The sequence below is a fragment of the Cottoperca gobio genome, chromosome 13 (assembly GCF_900634415.1).
Source record: "Cottoperca gobio chromosome 13, fCotGob3.1, whole genome shotgun sequence".
Classification (NCBI taxonomy): domain Eukaryota; kingdom Metazoa; phylum Chordata; class Actinopteri; order Perciformes; family Bovichtidae; genus Cottoperca; species Cottoperca gobio.
The window spans coordinates 14,919,137-14,934,656 of record NC_041367.1 but is presented as its reverse complement, the minus strand read 5'-3'; the positions used below and the strand labels follow the sequence as shown (position 1 = coordinate 14,934,656).

At 40.5% G+C, this 15,520-nt stretch overlaps 3 protein-coding genes across 3 annotated transcripts in view; 1 reads left to right on the top strand and 2 right to left on the bottom strand.

Annotated features, from left to right (window-relative positions):
- Positions 1 to 28: 28 nt before the first annotated feature.
- On the bottom strand, positions 29 to 3,169 carry glod4 (glyoxalase domain containing 4). The gene is made up of 9 exons (XM_029446514.1): positions 3,026 to 3,169; positions 2,707 to 2,756; positions 2,478 to 2,598; positions 2,221 to 2,365; positions 1,441 to 1,577; positions 1,262 to 1,348; positions 1,052 to 1,165; positions 874 to 960; positions 29 to 764 (listed from the first exon to the last, which is right to left on the bottom strand). Exons 1-9 carry the CDS (start codon positions 3,113 to 3,115, stop codon positions 699 to 701), a joined length of 897 nt encoding a protein of 298 aa, XP_029302374.1. The 5' UTR covers positions 3,116 to 3,169; the 3' UTR covers positions 29 to 698.
- Positions 3,170 to 3,422: 253 nt separating this feature from the next.
- Positions 3,423 to 6,194, top strand: mrm3a (mitochondrial rRNA methyltransferase 3a). The gene is made up of 4 exons (XM_029446607.1): positions 3,423 to 4,030; positions 4,715 to 4,959; positions 5,043 to 5,204; positions 5,312 to 6,194. Exons 1-4 carry the CDS (start codon positions 3,654 to 3,656, stop codon positions 5,917 to 5,919), a joined length of 1,392 nt encoding a protein of 463 aa, XP_029302467.1. The 5' UTR covers positions 3,423 to 3,653; the 3' UTR covers positions 5,920 to 6,194.
- Positions 6,195 to 6,484: 290 nt separating this feature from the next.
- nxn (nucleoredoxin) overlaps positions 6,485 to 15,520 on the bottom strand; it is a 56,853-nt gene continuing 47,817 nt past the window's right edge. Inside the window, exons 6-8 of the mRNA XM_029446608.1 lie at positions 15,105 to 15,284; positions 14,458 to 14,582; positions 6,485 to 7,584 (exon numbers count right to left, since the gene is read on the bottom strand). Of these exons, the coding sequence (XP_029302468.1) occupies positions 7,402 to 7,584; positions 14,458 to 14,582; positions 15,105 to 15,284 (488 nt within the window). The 3' untranslated portion in view covers positions 6,485 to 7,401. The remainder of the gene's footprint in view (positions 7,585 to 14,457; positions 14,583 to 15,104; positions 15,285 to 15,520) is intronic.

The following is a 15,520-nucleotide window of genomic DNA, read 5'->3' as shown; positions in this document are numbered from 1 at the left end:
GTCGAATCAAACTATTTTACAAAAGATGAAAAGTTAAAGAGACAATTTATTTCAACATGATGACATCTTTACAAATGAGATTCAGTGTAACTTAACCTTCAATATTACTACATGATACTGAGTGCATTTATCGGTAAACAGCGGGCTCTTACAACATGATGCTGCGTTTCAGAGCATACTTTAATAGTTGATTCTTTATTATGTCATGTCTACCTTTATTATTCTAACTTATGTTGTACTTGTATGGTACATTTTTCAACAAAAAAAAGTTTTTAATTAAACTAACTGATGTGCAGGAATCTTGTGGCCAGGTAGTATTACTCCAGTGATTATGTGCATTACAATACAATTACATATACAATGCACAGACATTGGAGGGTCAATAGGGGCCAAACAGCAAAACATCTTTCATAACTTTTTAAGAATAAATTGCATCACATTGATTTTTTTGCCCATCTCTCTACCTTATTGATAGGATCAATGTTTGGAAAAATGTCCATCAAATTGAACAAGTGGTCCTTTCACAAAGTGCTGACAATACAACTGTGACTCATGGCATGCTTCCAGGGCCAGCCTAAGGATAATCGAGTTGTCAATACAAGAAGATTTACACCACAGGTGCCTTGTACAGCATTTCATCATCTTACGAACTGGTGACAAATTGATGGTGCACAATTTTCCAGGCGAGCCCTTTCACCTCATGCCGCAGCTTTCTGTCTGTTGTGTTTGGCAAACCACTCGTCACTTTTATCTTCGACCATGGCCTAAAAAAACAAAAAGAAGTTTAAAAAGCAGAAAGAGCACAGAGACAGTGAATATCAAACACATGTTGCATGTTTAATCTAGAGAGGGAAATACTGGAGGCACACCAACCCTATCAAGCAGTTCATTTCCTTTGGGGTCCACCATGGACAGTTGCCCGAAAGCCTCATCTCCCACAAAGCAAATCTCATGACCATCCTAAATAAAACATTGTCCAGGTTCATTTTTTAATTTTTAAACAGAGACTTATTTAATTTAAATCACAACATTAGATTGTTAGTGCACTTACTGGGTCAGCCAAAATAACTACTTCTACTGTGGCCTTTCCAGGAGTGTCCAGGCTGACCAGTGGAGTGAGAATCTTCTGATTTTCCTTTTTCATCAAGGCTTCAAGGCCAGGCAGCTGTGGAATGTTATAAAAATATATACGATTAAAATGATGATTATGCATCTCCATTATTAACAAACACAAGAATGTTTCCATGAAAGAATATATTACTTGCTCCCGCGGGCATGAAAATGCTATTCTCCCAGACGCTGTTCCATGATCTACTGCCCCACTGTTATCATGAAGCTCCAGTTTACACTGCATGAAGATTTAAAAAAAACAGTCAGACTAAAAGACTCTCCTGATTTATAAACAAAAAAACACAATTATTTATTTGATACTTGACTCACTTGAGTGTCTGAAAATCCCATCAGCACTGTTTTCTTTTCCTCATTCTTTTCCATCACCTTCATTCCCAAAAGTGAAGTCCAGTAGTGGGTGGATCTCTGGAGGTCTGATACTCCGAGACAAACCTTCTGCACAGGGTCTGGGAACAAATGATCAAAAGGTTAAAAGGTGATAAATAACAGAGGTAAAAACAGTAACACCTTCAATGCCCAATCAGAGAGTTTCTGCTGAATACTTTGCTTATTATCATACTGCACTTATTCCTGTGCCTGCTGCTCAGTACTGCATGAAGGACATAGTCGTATGCAATTCTTCATGCGGGTTGTTGTCATGAAATTCCCATTCAGAAAATAATGCCAATGAACTTTACTTCAATAAATGAGAACATACTGTGGAGGCTCTAAGACAAAGTCATGACATGGTTATATTACAATATTTATTTTGTTTAAAAAGTCTTTATAGCTACAAATCCTAATTGTTTTTCATTCAATATTATCATTTATGGATTAATCAATTAATAATTTACTCAATAACATACGCTTAGTTTGACCAATATAATTAAAGTGAAATTAGTATTTCCAAATATATGTATAATGCTATGAAACCAAGCAACTTTTGCATTTAATCAGCTGTAACTAACTGGTATTAAGTATTTTTGTTTGATAAATGTGATAGAAATATTATTCATTAATTTTCAAAATTGGACTCTTTTGAGCACTGGATAAACTATAAGGATAACTCCTTCTCATGCAGATAAAAAACATTAGACCTGTAACACTTACCACTGGGAGGCTGCTCTTTGTCCACAAGGTAGAAAGGATACCCTCCTGGAGCCTGGGTCAGATACAGAGCCTCTCCTACCTCAGTAAGAGGCCATCCCAGACGTTTAGCATTGCTTACAGCCTGGCTAGACTGCAGAGTGAGCCCCTAAAGTGAAAACATACAGTATATGACAATATCCCTTGACAAGGCAGCCGTACCATGTAAAACACAACATGGTGCTGTCCTCAGTTAAGTCTTAAAATTAACTATCACCCACCAAGAAGTCATTGCCAAGTTGATACTCTCCCACCCCATAATTGTATGTCAGTTCAGCAACAAAATGGTCATCTTCTGGTCCAAAGCCAACCATTGTCTTGCTCCATTTTCCATCGTAAGGGCTGTATGGACACAGGGTGAGGGCAGCGTCAGTATAGGGACATTATCAGCTCTGTATAACTTATACAGCAGAGTACAAAGTTCAGATAGTTTGGGTGTCTCATATCTACCCATTACACGTTGCTTTGCAGCCTTCCTCAAACTCTTCATGACGTAAAATCTAAAATGGATTATTGTGAATGAGAACACATTTATTAAAAACAGTTTCATCTAATACGCTCTATAACGAGTTTCATATATATATATATATATATATATATATATATATATATATATATATATATATATATATACACACACACACACATACTGGTTTCTATTTGGTGTCACTCATGTTACAGAAGAGGAATTAGCTAGCCTACGTTACGTTGTTCAACACAAAGGTTAACTAAATGCTTTTGGCACTACAATAAACCCCAGAAAAAGTACCTTCATGCCCAGAACATCTCGGTAAAACGTGGCAGTTTTGGCCCTGTCACCAACTTTGAAAACAAAATGCAGCGCTCGTCTCAAAGCCATATTTCTTGACAGAATAATAACAGATCGGTGTGCAGGGAACGATTAAGTATCCTTAATGATTGACTTTTCTGGCATCGATTGTCGGAAAGTAAATACAAGTGAGAAAACAGCAGGCATTTAAAATTGCAAAAACGATTCCTTGTTAATATGTCTGTTATTGTTAATTAATTACCAATATTAAATCATTATGGACAAGTGCAACAACTTTACGCAAAATAAAAAAGTAATAAAACTACGTTGGTCACCCCTATCCTTTCAGGTTAATGGTATAACCCAAACACATGCATAAGACTATGACAGTTGAGTAGCAACTCTGGCCGTTAACTAAATATAGAAAATAAAAAGAGAAGACAAAACATTGAAAATAGTATGTAATTAGTTTGGTAGTTACGCAGTGAATTATCAACTTTCCCTAGTGAACTAGTTTAATTGTAGACGCTGAAATGTAGTATTGCCTTCACTACAGCAGGTGGCGCTAGACAGGTTAGCTTGTGTTAGTACCACGTTCTTTGAAACGAGAAGAAGAAACAGGGCAAACATGGCAGCGTACATGAGAAGCGTGATATGCCTTTTTTCTGTTGAGCGAAATGCTTTTCTACACACAAAGGGAAGCGCTGTTATTGTAGAATCAAAGCGGTATTTACGCGGACTGAAGAGGAACCCTGTCCGAGTGTTGTGGCCCGAAAACGAGACTGGTAAAGTCATCAAGCCGACGCATCAGCCAGCGGGGCCAGACGCTAAGAGGGAGAAGGAGGCAAAAGTCACAGCTACAATAAAGAATCGTGAAGAAAGAGACATTGTTAAAGCGACGAGTAATGTGCAATCAACTATTCAACATGCTAATGTTAGTTATTCAAAGGATCAAGTTGATGGAGTGCGCTTTGAGAGGGCTTTCGCTGGAGATAAAAGACTGGGGTAAGTGTCACTTTAATGAAGGCAGCAGTGAATTATTGCCATGATTTTCACAGATAACCAGTGTTGGAAGAATTATTCAGATCTTTTACTTTAGAAGTAGCAATACTTCAGTGTAAAAGTCCTGCGTTTAAAATCGTACTCAAGTAAAAGTGCAAAGTTATTAATGATCAAAATATACTTAAAATACAAAAGAAGTAAAAGTACACATTTTTGAAGGATGATCAATTTCAGAATTATACATATTATGTTACTGAACTATAATTATTGATGCATCAATGTGTACATCGCTTTAATGTTGCAACTGGTAAAGGGGATCTAAATTTAATTAGTTTATATATTACTGGGTAGCTAACCTATAATACTATATTTGAATGCATTTGTTGATTTATATTTTGTATTAATCTAAATCTGCAAAGTAACTAAAGATATAAAATAAATGTGATGTAGTAAAAAATGTATTATAAAAATGTATACGAACCTAATCAGTACTTTTACTGATTGTAACTTTATGTGCATTGTACTGCTACTACTTCCATACTTTACTTAAGCAACGTTTTTAATGCAGGAGGAGTTGAATAATAGCCTTCTGTTATTTACAATCCCATCGTAATTTTGATCATTATTCATATTCACACTGCCTGTAATCCGTCTCTGCCTCTCCATTTCCCCTCGTCTGTCCTTCAGGAAGTTAGTGAGTGTTGCTCGTTCCAGGACGTTTCGGGAGCAACAGGGTAAAATCCTCCTGGAGGGCAGGCGTTTGATCTGTGACGCCCTGGATGCTGGAGCCAACCCACAGATTGTGTTCTTCAGTACCGTGGATCGTCTCCGAGAGCTGCCCTTAGACAAGCTAAAAAGGGCCACGCTAGTCAAGGTCAAATTTGAGGACATCAAGCTCTGGTCTGACGTTGTGGCCCCACAAGGGGTGATCGGTGAGGGTCACATATTTAGTTTTGGTTCATTATGAAGCACAGCTGCACGGACTTGTTGTTGACTTTGATTTCTTCTTCTGCAGCCATATTTGCCCGTCCGGACCCGTCACGCTTGAACTTCGCTAATAAAGGTCATTCAGTGCCGTTGTCCCTGATATGCGACAACATCCGAGACCCTGGCAACCTTGGGACTATTTTGCGATGTGCTGCAGCTGCAGGCTGCCATGATGTCCTGCTCACCAAGGGTATGATTATTAATTAAAGATGCAACCAAGTGAACTCCACCATTTGAAAATGGCTTTGCTTTATTGCTTGTGGTTTTTCAAATCTGTTCATTTTTTTCCACCGACAGGTTGTGTTGATGCTTGGGAGCCTAAAGTTCTGCGTGCAGCAATGGGCGCCCATTTCCACTTTCCCATCTACTCAAGCTTGAGCTGGGATGATGTGGAAAAACATCTCCCTAAACCTGTGACTGTCCATGTGGCTGACAGCAGCAGTGGCGCCGACAGAAGTAGAGAAACAGAGGATTTACAAGGTAACGTGTCCAACAAGCCGTCTAAAGCAGGAGACTATGGCTGGGTCAGCACAAGGCCGAATCAGAAAAACGTGCGCTACGAGGAATACAATTCTGACTCTGACTCTGACTCTGATTCAGATTGTGAAGATGGGGGACATTTACTTCCCCAAGTGGACTCAAAGCTGTACTATGAGAGCTGGGCTCAGAGTCCCACCGCTCTTGTGATCGGTGGAGAAACACATGGTCTGAGTTTAGAAGCAGTCCAGTTGGCTAAGAAAACAGCCGGTCACAGGCTCTTTATTCCTGTCGCTCCGAATGTTGACAGCTTGAATTCAGCCATGGCCACAAGTATCCTTTTGTTCGAGGGCAGGAAGCAACTGTTGAAACTCACAGAGGCACCTGGAAGGAATTGGAAATCTAAAGCCGAGCAGAAGTTTTCATGATGTTGGTGACTTCTGGTGTAAATGTGTCTTTGTTACTACAGCCCGAACAGGATGATTTACATTTCATTCTACATCCTGTTCTGCTAATAATAAAACACTGAATGTCAGGTTTTTCATTGTCCGAATTCATAAGTGAACTTTATTTTCACGTTTTATTTTTTAGTTTAGGGCTGCGTCCAGAAATGATTTTTTCAATATAAAATGAATCTGTAAATTCTCTGGATTAATTGCTTCGTCTGTAAAATGTCCGAAAATTAAAAAACTGGAGCCTAAAAGGTAGCCTCTTCAAATTCCTTATTTTATCGAATCATCGGCCGAAAACCAAAAGATATAGTGCAAAGCAGCAATATATAATAAATACAATAAAAATAAAGGGAAGGTTGAAATAAAATGTAAATCTGGAAAGTTAAATGACCCTCTCCTGCTCTAAGAAAAAGTATAATTAGACTCCTTCTTATCCCTCCCTCCTAATAAATGTCATACAGTTCCTTAAGTAGATGCATGTATATACATCTCTCTATATATATTCTAACTTCTAACAAGAACTGAGTCATTGCATTGTGTGTATTTTACATATCCAAGAGCTAACTTTATTGATAAAAACTTAAGGAGCAAAACTTTGTGCTTGCCAGTGAATTTTTAATGGGTGTGAGAAGTCATGACTGAAGTAAAAGAATACAGGGAATTATACATTCAGCACTTTTCAAATGCCATTTCTGTGCCTTCAGAAATAACCTGGCCTTTTCATTAGGGGACCTTCACAGAAAATCCTCATTTTGACTTTGAGATGAGATCCACCATTAACAACTGGCAAGAGATGACTTTCACTCACATAACACACTCACACACGCACACACACACCACAAGACACAGGTTTTAAAACATCAGTCATTGGTCTGTTACAAGCAATTATAATGTGATCTTTACTGTATGTGCACCTGTTTTTTTTCTTTAAATAGGGCCATAAAGGCTTACGGCTACATCCAACTGAGGTTCAGCACATTTGCACTACATGTGAATTACAACTGTAAAAATGCATTTTATTCTTTCTCAACATCATTCAGAAAGCAAAAGCAACAAGGATCTCACAGACAAAACAGAAGGAAAGAATCAGCTGAATAAGTAGGTCCACTGGGTGATTCTCTGGTTTTCTCTAGAGTTCAGAAATACTAGTGAATGTGAGTGAAGGAAAAAAAGGAAAAGTTAAAAACCAACAGAATCTCCATATATATTACTGTAGGGACTATCATCAATGCAAGGCACCACAGGAGAAAGAGGACTCCATGAAAAGAGGAACATGTCTAAAAAAAAAAAAAAAGTTAAAATGTCAGTAAAAATTGAGACATCTCTCTAACAGTCTGACAAAGTCAGAGGGGAAGGTGGGAGAGATAGTGGACGGGCGAGGGGGCGTAGCAACAAGTCAGGCTTCAATGATGGAGTGAGTCCCATATAGTGTGTCCGATTTACATGTGGACTTCTTCTTTAGATGGGCTCTGGTTTGAGCTTTTCAGCCAGGAAATCGTTGACAAATTGCTCCACTACGGCCGGCGTGATCTCCTCTACGTCGCGAACATACTTCGCACGGGCCGACATGTCCAGGATGGTGAGCAGAGGTGCTGCTTCTGGGAGGTTAGTGTAGTCCCGCAGGGAGTCACTCATGTCATCCTGTGTGTGAGAAAGAGAAAACAATTATGCGTGGTAGCACATGATGTTACAGTGGTACATTCCTCACGTGCATTGATGACCAAACTAGAGCTTCTATTTGAGGCAACTTATTTACATGTCTTGTTGGAAAGTCAAGAGCGTGAATGTCTTTCGTTTTTCTTTTTGCATGACATTTTTAGCTGCCAGTACCTTGGCTACAGTAAAACATACATTACAATTAGTAAAGCGAATCAACAATGTTTGACTACAAAAAAAAAGCTAAAATCTAACCGTTTTCATAGCTTTCCACACAGTTTTCTATAATACTGTTTGTAATGTCATATAGTTTGTTCCCAAAATGAATAGAGACCCACTAAGGGGTTAATCTGAGGGATCAGAAAATGAGGATATCATTTTTTCATCACTAAAGAAAGTGCTAGATTCCAGCACAGTGTGAGCTCTAAGTTGATTAAAAAAAACATTGAAAGTTTATTGGAAATGCAATTGCAGTGTTGACAGTGTGCAGGACTTCAACACATTTATTTTCTGTGATTTAATTTCCTTGCACATCTGATTTGCTGCTATGTAAGGGGGAGGGGGAGGGGGGCTTTTATATTGGCCCTTGTCTCATAATTCCTCCATGCTCAGGTTGCATTTGACAAACACATAAGTCAAACACTGGATACGTTCCAGGAGAGAAGACACGTTTCTCCGCTGCTCATCAGTTCAGACTGAAAATTACCCCATAAAATTCAAAAGAGCCTGGCACAATCTTTATTAATGCACACTTCTTGAAAGAGAATATGAAACTCTCCCTGCAGGCAGCCTGCCCAGAGAGACCAGAGAGTTGGTGCTTAGTCATACATCCTGCTGTGTGGAAAGACAGGAAGGAACCAGGTGGGGGTCCAACAATGTCGGTTTTTTTTTAAAGCTCACTCACTTCAGGTATAAATCGCATACATTACAAATAGATTGCTGTTCGGTTTGGAGGGGATTCCACTTATTTCTTTGCAGATATTTTGAAAGGGCTTTACTCATTCTCTGCATGAGGCTTGAAATCAACTTTCACAAGTCAGGATTACAACCTCTGTAGCCACAGGTAACATAATAAATCACTAGCAGGCAGCAACTTTCAAACGAGCTTGAAAAAGCCTTTTATTATCGAGACTGAATAACAAATCACACCCATATGTAATTCAGCTTCATTTCCAGACGGGTGTGCTTCTGAAATTGGCATTCCTACCTTGACAGAGATCCATTATTCCAGTCATATCTTCTCTAAATCAAACGGATTTGGGTGTGTTAAGTTTTGTAAGGTCACACAGTTCACTTGTTAGATGTGCACAGCTACTATCATTCGAGACGTTCTCCTTTCCTCATGACAGCATGACCTGATTTCCCCTTAGCTTAGTTCGCTGGCTCAGAGGGAGACTCACAAAAGATTAAAGATCAGTTTCATATGGAAAAGATTATGTTGAAAATTCAGAACTAACAAGAAAGGACCAGAGGGTGGCACTGCAACAAAGAGTTGGACTTCTCATAGAGGCAGCGCCCTCTGATGTTAATGCTGTTACTGATTTATGTGCCAATGTGAGTTTTGTCAAAACAAAGTCAAAAGATAAAGCGACTTTGGATGGATTTCCTGCTACATATAAAGCTCAAGCGTTCCCTCCTTTCAGACCTCTTTGTTGTGTCTTCCCTGCTATCAGAAAATCTGCAGCTATTCTTGCTAAATGAATCAAACCACACAATCAGTCCTCAGACTTCTCATTGAAAAGCTTGGCTGTGCTGCTACCTAAAAAGGATAAGTATGGCAAGATGAAGTCTGTGACCTCTTCTATGCAAAACTGCTAACAGATGGAACAGATGAGTTGCAGTGTGGTATTTTGTCAAAGGCAGCCAACTTCCTCTGAATGGAGCCCGTTTTATTGTGCTGCAAATCACCTTACATTTACCACTTAATACTCACAGATGTAAACTGTCACTAAGGACAATGTTGTTACGAGTGAAATACTGCTTTATTCTCCTACTACAAATAAAATAATTTCCTTGCATGCTCTCTTGCAGCCATACTCGGTGTAGATTATAGATCATCTGGGCACACAGTGTAAAGAAACCACAAAGAGAGAAATTCCACAATCTGTCACTGTGGCCTTTCCAGGCGATACGCCGATATGAGAAGATGTAATCTCGACATCAGTCTTCGCCTTCATAGGAAGTCATGCATCTTCTTTTGTGTGGCTCCTCCGCTCGTGTAAACTGATTCTCGAGAGGTGCAGCCATTCCAGAGCCCCCCACCCCCCCCCCCCGCCCCCCGCCCTCTGCAGCTCAGCTCAGAACACAAAAGACAAAGGGCCTCTCTGCTACAGCTCGCACTCACAGCTGTGATAAAGCATGGCGTGTGTTTACCGTGTGGAACCTGCTGGGTCGTGAAAGGCTTATTCCGATTATTGATGCACTGTGGCATTTCACAGATGATGACCAGCTGATAAGGCCTGAGCTGATAATGATGAACAAACCTCCCCACTGGCCTCACTGGCTGCGGCCATCTCCCTGGCCAGCTTTGATATCTTGTGGAAAAGTCAATTGCTCAGCAGATATTATTACTCAAAGTGAAAACATCTTCGTCTGGTGTGTGCAAATGTCAAATAAACTCTTGAGTTACATGAGGTACAACATTTTCAGCCAAAGACAAAAATGTAATTACAAATTATTTATGTGACCCTACTTAAAAGAATAGCTGCTGTCCTTTTTATCTAAATACCGGAATTCATTTTTAAATAGTTACACTATGTGAAAATGGAATAAAAAACATTTGATTTATTGAGCTTTAATAATAAGGCCATCTTACAGTCAATGCAACTTTTATTTATTTTTTTCCTTTAGTTTATAACTAAACAATACAGGAAGTCTACAAGCTACGCTAGCGGCTCTGTGGGGCTGTAGTTGAGCTAAAAGCTAATGTCATACTCACAGTGACAATGCTAACCTGCTGATGTTTAGCAGGTATAATGTTTAGCTTGTTCACCACCTTAGTTTAACCTGTTAGCATGCTAACATTAGCTAATTATCCTTCAACACATCATTAGATCTGCAGGTATTTGGTCATTATTGAACAAACTACAAATTTGGCCTGATGATGGCGCTAGATAACATGTTACTGGATCACCAAGTTATTACAACTCATCCTGTAGAGGGGCATGAATGGCTGTAACACATTTCATTCAAATTCATTTAATTTGAATTTGTGGTTGAGACATTTTACTCACACTCACAAATGTGAATAGAGCTGCAACTGAATCCACCGATTATTTCCTCGATTAATTGATTGGTCTATAAAACATCCGAAAAAAAAAAAATTGCCGAACACAAGATCCTAAAGCCCAAGGTGAAATCATAAATGGTAATAATGTATTATAATAATAACATAATGTTTTGTCCCCCAAATTACTAAATTACCTAAAATTACAGTAATGAAGCCAAGAAATAGAACCTCATGGTGGTGCTGAGTAACTTATGGGCTCCCCAAAGCCATTAGGATTCATCCACTGGGCACCATGAATGTGTGTAGTTGTTGAGACATTTTCAGTTTGGACTAAAGTGGTGGGCCGACCGACATTGTTATCCTAAAGCCACGTCGCTGCCTAAAATATAATATTTCTTGAGCTTTACACACAAAATAAAGCATGGGGAAGTTGACTCACTGCTGCTTGCCACAAAAAAAAGAAAAAAGAAAATCAGTTGAATTGGATAATACTTATTAAGTAAATTTTATTATGAGACAGGCAGTACACTGCAGAAATGAAAGAACAAAATATCTATTATTCTGTGTATATAAAATACGCGTACTACTCTGTGGTGTATGGTTTTTTCAGTAGGGTAAGAAGATCCTGTGTCATTCTGCTCAGCCCAGCCTCCCCCTGAGAGACTACCAACATACTGCTGTCTCATGGACACAGAAAACCCAGCAGCTGGCCTGGCAAGGAGCGTGCGACTACCAGGGCTAACCAGGGCCAAGGTGCAGGAGTCTGAGCCCAGAGCCTGGAAGCTTCCCTCTCTGAACGCCTGAAACAGGAAGTGATAACTGACCGTGAACCCAATCTGGAAGTGAAACCTGGTGATTTATTAGCCGGTTGAGAAAGAGCCAGGAAATTATATCTGCACTTCGTGGATGTAAAAATATCTGCCACAAGGAAAACAAAGCAAACTTAAGACTTCTGAATCACTTCAAGCTCCAGTGCAACAATGCGTCTTTGTGTTAGGTTAAATAACTATTGGCATACAGACTATGAAGACAAAAAACTATAATATCATCTCTCGTCTTTCTGTGAGCTTTTTTTGTTCTGTGTACGTATGTCGGTGACATTTCAATGCTGACGAGTGGCCTTGGACAGACACACATAGGGTCAGATAGTTAGCACATGTGCAAGCCCCACGGCCACGAAACCTGAGCCTGCTCTCAGTGTTTGACACGAGAAACCAGCATCGTCCTCCCAGACTGCTGGGCAGAGAGAACTGGGAGGAACTGGAGGGCAGAGCGCAGGGAGTAGGGGAACTGGGCAGAGGTAGTTAATCTGGTAATTATGTCTGCCGCTGCGGCTAACTCCACCAGCTCTGGCAAGGTCGAGACAGAACAACACGACATAACAGGAGTTATGAAAACTTCAGGGTCCATCCCACACTGGCAAGACGTGGGAGGAGATAAAGTAGGAGATGGAAGGATTATTTACACGGGAGTGGAGAAAGTCTGCTGGCACGCTCTGGGGCTACCCATCATGATAAAGGCACCAAGTTGAATTCTGGGTCATAGATAGGAGTGTCACTCTTGCAGGTTCAAGAGGCTCAGAGAGGAGCCTCTGATGCTGTCATTTCAACAACAACAAGGTGTTGGGTACGGATGCTAACAAGGGACTTACAATATGTGATTAGAGCCTGACTGATGAACTGACTGGACTTGGAAAGCTCTCACAAGTATTTACTACATTAAAAGTATTTTTAAATTGTTAAGCACCTACATTTCTTTGGTTCCAATTATTATTATTTTTAAAGTTATATTTTTGGGCTTTTCATGCCTTTATGATAGTGGGTAGTGCAGATTGCGAAAGGGGGAGAGAGAGAAGGGGAACGACATATAGCAAATGGCGGCAGGTCGGACTCGAACCAGTGGCCGCTGTGTCAAGGACTCAGCCTTTATATATGGGTCGCCTGTGCTACCGGGTGATCTACCGGGATTCCCTGGTTCCAATTATAAAATAAAATGATGGTATCCTAATCAGAAATTATTGTTTATGTTTATGTAAAACAGGGGTTCTCAACGGGGGCGGCAGCGCCCCCCAGGGGGTGTTCAGAGGACGTCCTGGGGGGCACTGGAAGCAATATTTTAGAAAGGCGGGGCGTTCACATGTCTTTGGGGGGCGTTTGTGTGTAAGGCCTGCGAGGCCCAAAAAATCTAGTCAGATATAGAATATAACCGCCGACTGACTGTTTTTCCTGGCCAAGGTCAGGGTCCTTGAATACAACACGAGAGTGTTTTTAGACTTTTATTTTTATTTTGCTGAGCGATAAAGTGCTGCTTGAAAAACAAAAACAAGCGCCGTCCTCCTCAGCCGCCACTGTTCGAAAGCATTAATGTTATTCCAAAGATACCGTATGAATAAAACTAATCTGAATTAATGTTAAAACACTAACACTATGGTCGGGACTTGGACCAGCAGCAGACGAGCTGCACTCTGGCTGCTCGTAGTAGCAGAGCTAACACCAGCAGAGCTAACACCTGCAGAGCTAACACCAGCAGAGCTAACACCAGCAGAGCTAACACCAGCAGAGCTAACACCAGCAGAGCTAATACCAGCAGAGCTAACACCTGCAGAGATAACACCAGCGGAGCAAACAGCAGAGCTAACACCAGCAGAGCTAACACCTACAGAGCTAACACCAGCAGAGCAAACAGCAGAGCCAACACCAGCAGAGCTAACGTTATAGCAGAGCTAACACTAGCATCACTGCTGCTGCCGCACAGGCTGTGCGTTTAAAAAACGCGGATATTTTCGCCTGAGTTTCTGAACGTTGGGGTCGACGTCGCTCCATTTATAATTAATGTGTTGGATTTTTGACTTTTTTGCACTTTGTAGTTTCTCCTCTCCTTTGTTCGCGAAACAGAGAGAATGTGAATGCGCAAAGCAACGGCGTAAACACGGAAACGTGCACATAAATTAGATAAATAACATAAGTGGTACTACTGAATAAAATGTCTTTGTTTGCTCCCTATATGTATCAGGGCAATTGAAGGTAAAAACAACAAAACATTTGTTTAATAATATAATATTTATTATTATTTTGAAATTTTATTATGTAACTTCAATCTCAGAGAATTTGAGTTTTTATAATAACATAATATAGCAGCCTAATAATAAGAAAAATATTATAAGAATTTAAATATTAAATTAATATAATCAATATGTAATATAAATTATATACTAAGAAGAATAATTAGAATAATACAAACAGCATAATAATCAACATTAGAATTCAGGGGAAACAAAAAGGAAGCGTACATTTTATTTGATGGGGGGGGGGGGGGGGGGGGGGGGGGGGGTAAGGGACTTGGATAATGGATGGCTAATAATGGATAATAATAATGATGGCTGGCCCACAAAAGGTTGAGAACCACTGATGTAAAAGAACGGAATATTGGCAACAATAAATCTTTATCAGATTTTTCAAAACTCGGCCACACAACTCCAGTCTGAGTCAGGCTGTATACTATATCAGAATTTGCCAAGTGCACAGATTACTGAAATGTATGACTGTATGTTATCCAAGAATTGACCCAACTTCAGCTATGCAAGTTTGTGTGAAATGGCATTTCACTGTGCCTCAAGTGGTTTATCTCACCTCTCCAGCCACAAAGAACAACAGCGGCATCTCCTCCTCCTTGGCTTTGTACTTGGCCATAATCTTCTCCGCTATTGGCTGAATCAGCTCCTTGGCTGGCTCCAATTCACCTTCCTCCTCCGCGTCTGAACGAACCACAAGAGAGACACAGAAAGAAGTTAAAAGTATGAAAAAAAGCCACATGGGAGATAAAAATGCATAGGAAGCAAGGAAGGAGAGATGACTGGTGGACAGATGAGTGAGGACGTGAAAGAAAGTCTTGTTTTGTAATCCAGTTTGACCGCAAGAGACACCAGGGTGGTCTCACATTTTGAGGGTCACCACTGTCAAACTTTGGCATTTAGTCTTTCTCAGTCCTCACAAAACAAGTAACTCTCATACATTCATGTCTAAGTCATTTTTCTATGCTATTGTCAAACCTCCTGCTTTTCATTTCTTCACACCTTCTGAATTAGCATATAAATAGATAGATAAATACTAAAGCATTTCCCACAGACCTTTGGACCTTTCAATGCTGCAAGCATTTTCCACAGAGTCTGACATTCACTATACTCCACATAAATGCCACTCCATTCAAGGACAAGGAGCTCCAGGCAGAGCCTCATGTGGAGCTGCAGAGGCTGCATCATAAATGCCCGTCGACTCACCCACAAACAGGACGAGGCAGGGCCCCTCGTGGAGCTGCACGGCGTTGGACTCGCTGAGCTCGAGCACGGGCCGAGGGTGCCAGGGAAAGAGCTGGCACTCCGGGTCATTCAGCACTTCCACGCGGCCCTGTCGCGAGATCATGTGACCCTCTGCGTCCAGCAGAATCAGCGTGGGAATACCTGGTGAGGAAGAGAGAGGAAGAGAAGGTGGTTGGAGAGGAAGGCAGGAAATGGGCAAGAGCGCGGGAGGTGGTTAGGGTAATTTCCGTTAATTATCGCTTCATGCCGCAGACTGCTCCCTCTCCCACTGAGATTTTCTTTGTTGGTGTGGAGGTTTTACACCATTTCTTTGACCAGTTGTTGCCGCTCTCTGTCTGCTTTCACTCGTGATGTTCCCACCTTTGTGTTCACATGTC

Excerpts from the sequence above, each read along its gene's own strand:
- mrm3a (XM_029446607.1), top strand. The coding sequence starts at position 3,654 with ATGGCAGCGTACATGAGAAGCGTGATATGCCTTTTTTCTGTTGAGCGA. Across the intron at positions 4,031-4,714 it reads GCTGGAGATAAAAGACTGGG|GAAGTTAGTGAGTGTTGCTC; the intron begins GTAAGTGTCACT and ends TCTGTCCTTCAG. Across the intron at positions 4,960-5,042 it reads GGCCCCACAAGGGGTGATCG|CCATATTTGCCCGTCCGGAC; the intron begins GTGAGGGTCACA and ends CTTCTTCTGCAG.
- glod4 (XM_029446514.1), bottom strand. The coding sequence starts at position 3,115 with ATGGCTTTGAGACGAGCGCTGCATTTTGTTTTCAAAGTTGGTGACAGG. Across the intron at positions 1,349-1,440 it reads TGGGATTTTCAGACACTCAA|TGTAAACTGGAGCTTCATGA; the intron begins GTGAGTCAAGTA and ends ATCTTCATGCAG. Across the intron at positions 961-1,051 it reads TAGTTATTTTGGCTGACCCA|GATGGTCATGAGATTTGCTT; the intron begins GTAAGTGCACTA and ends TGTTTTATTTAG.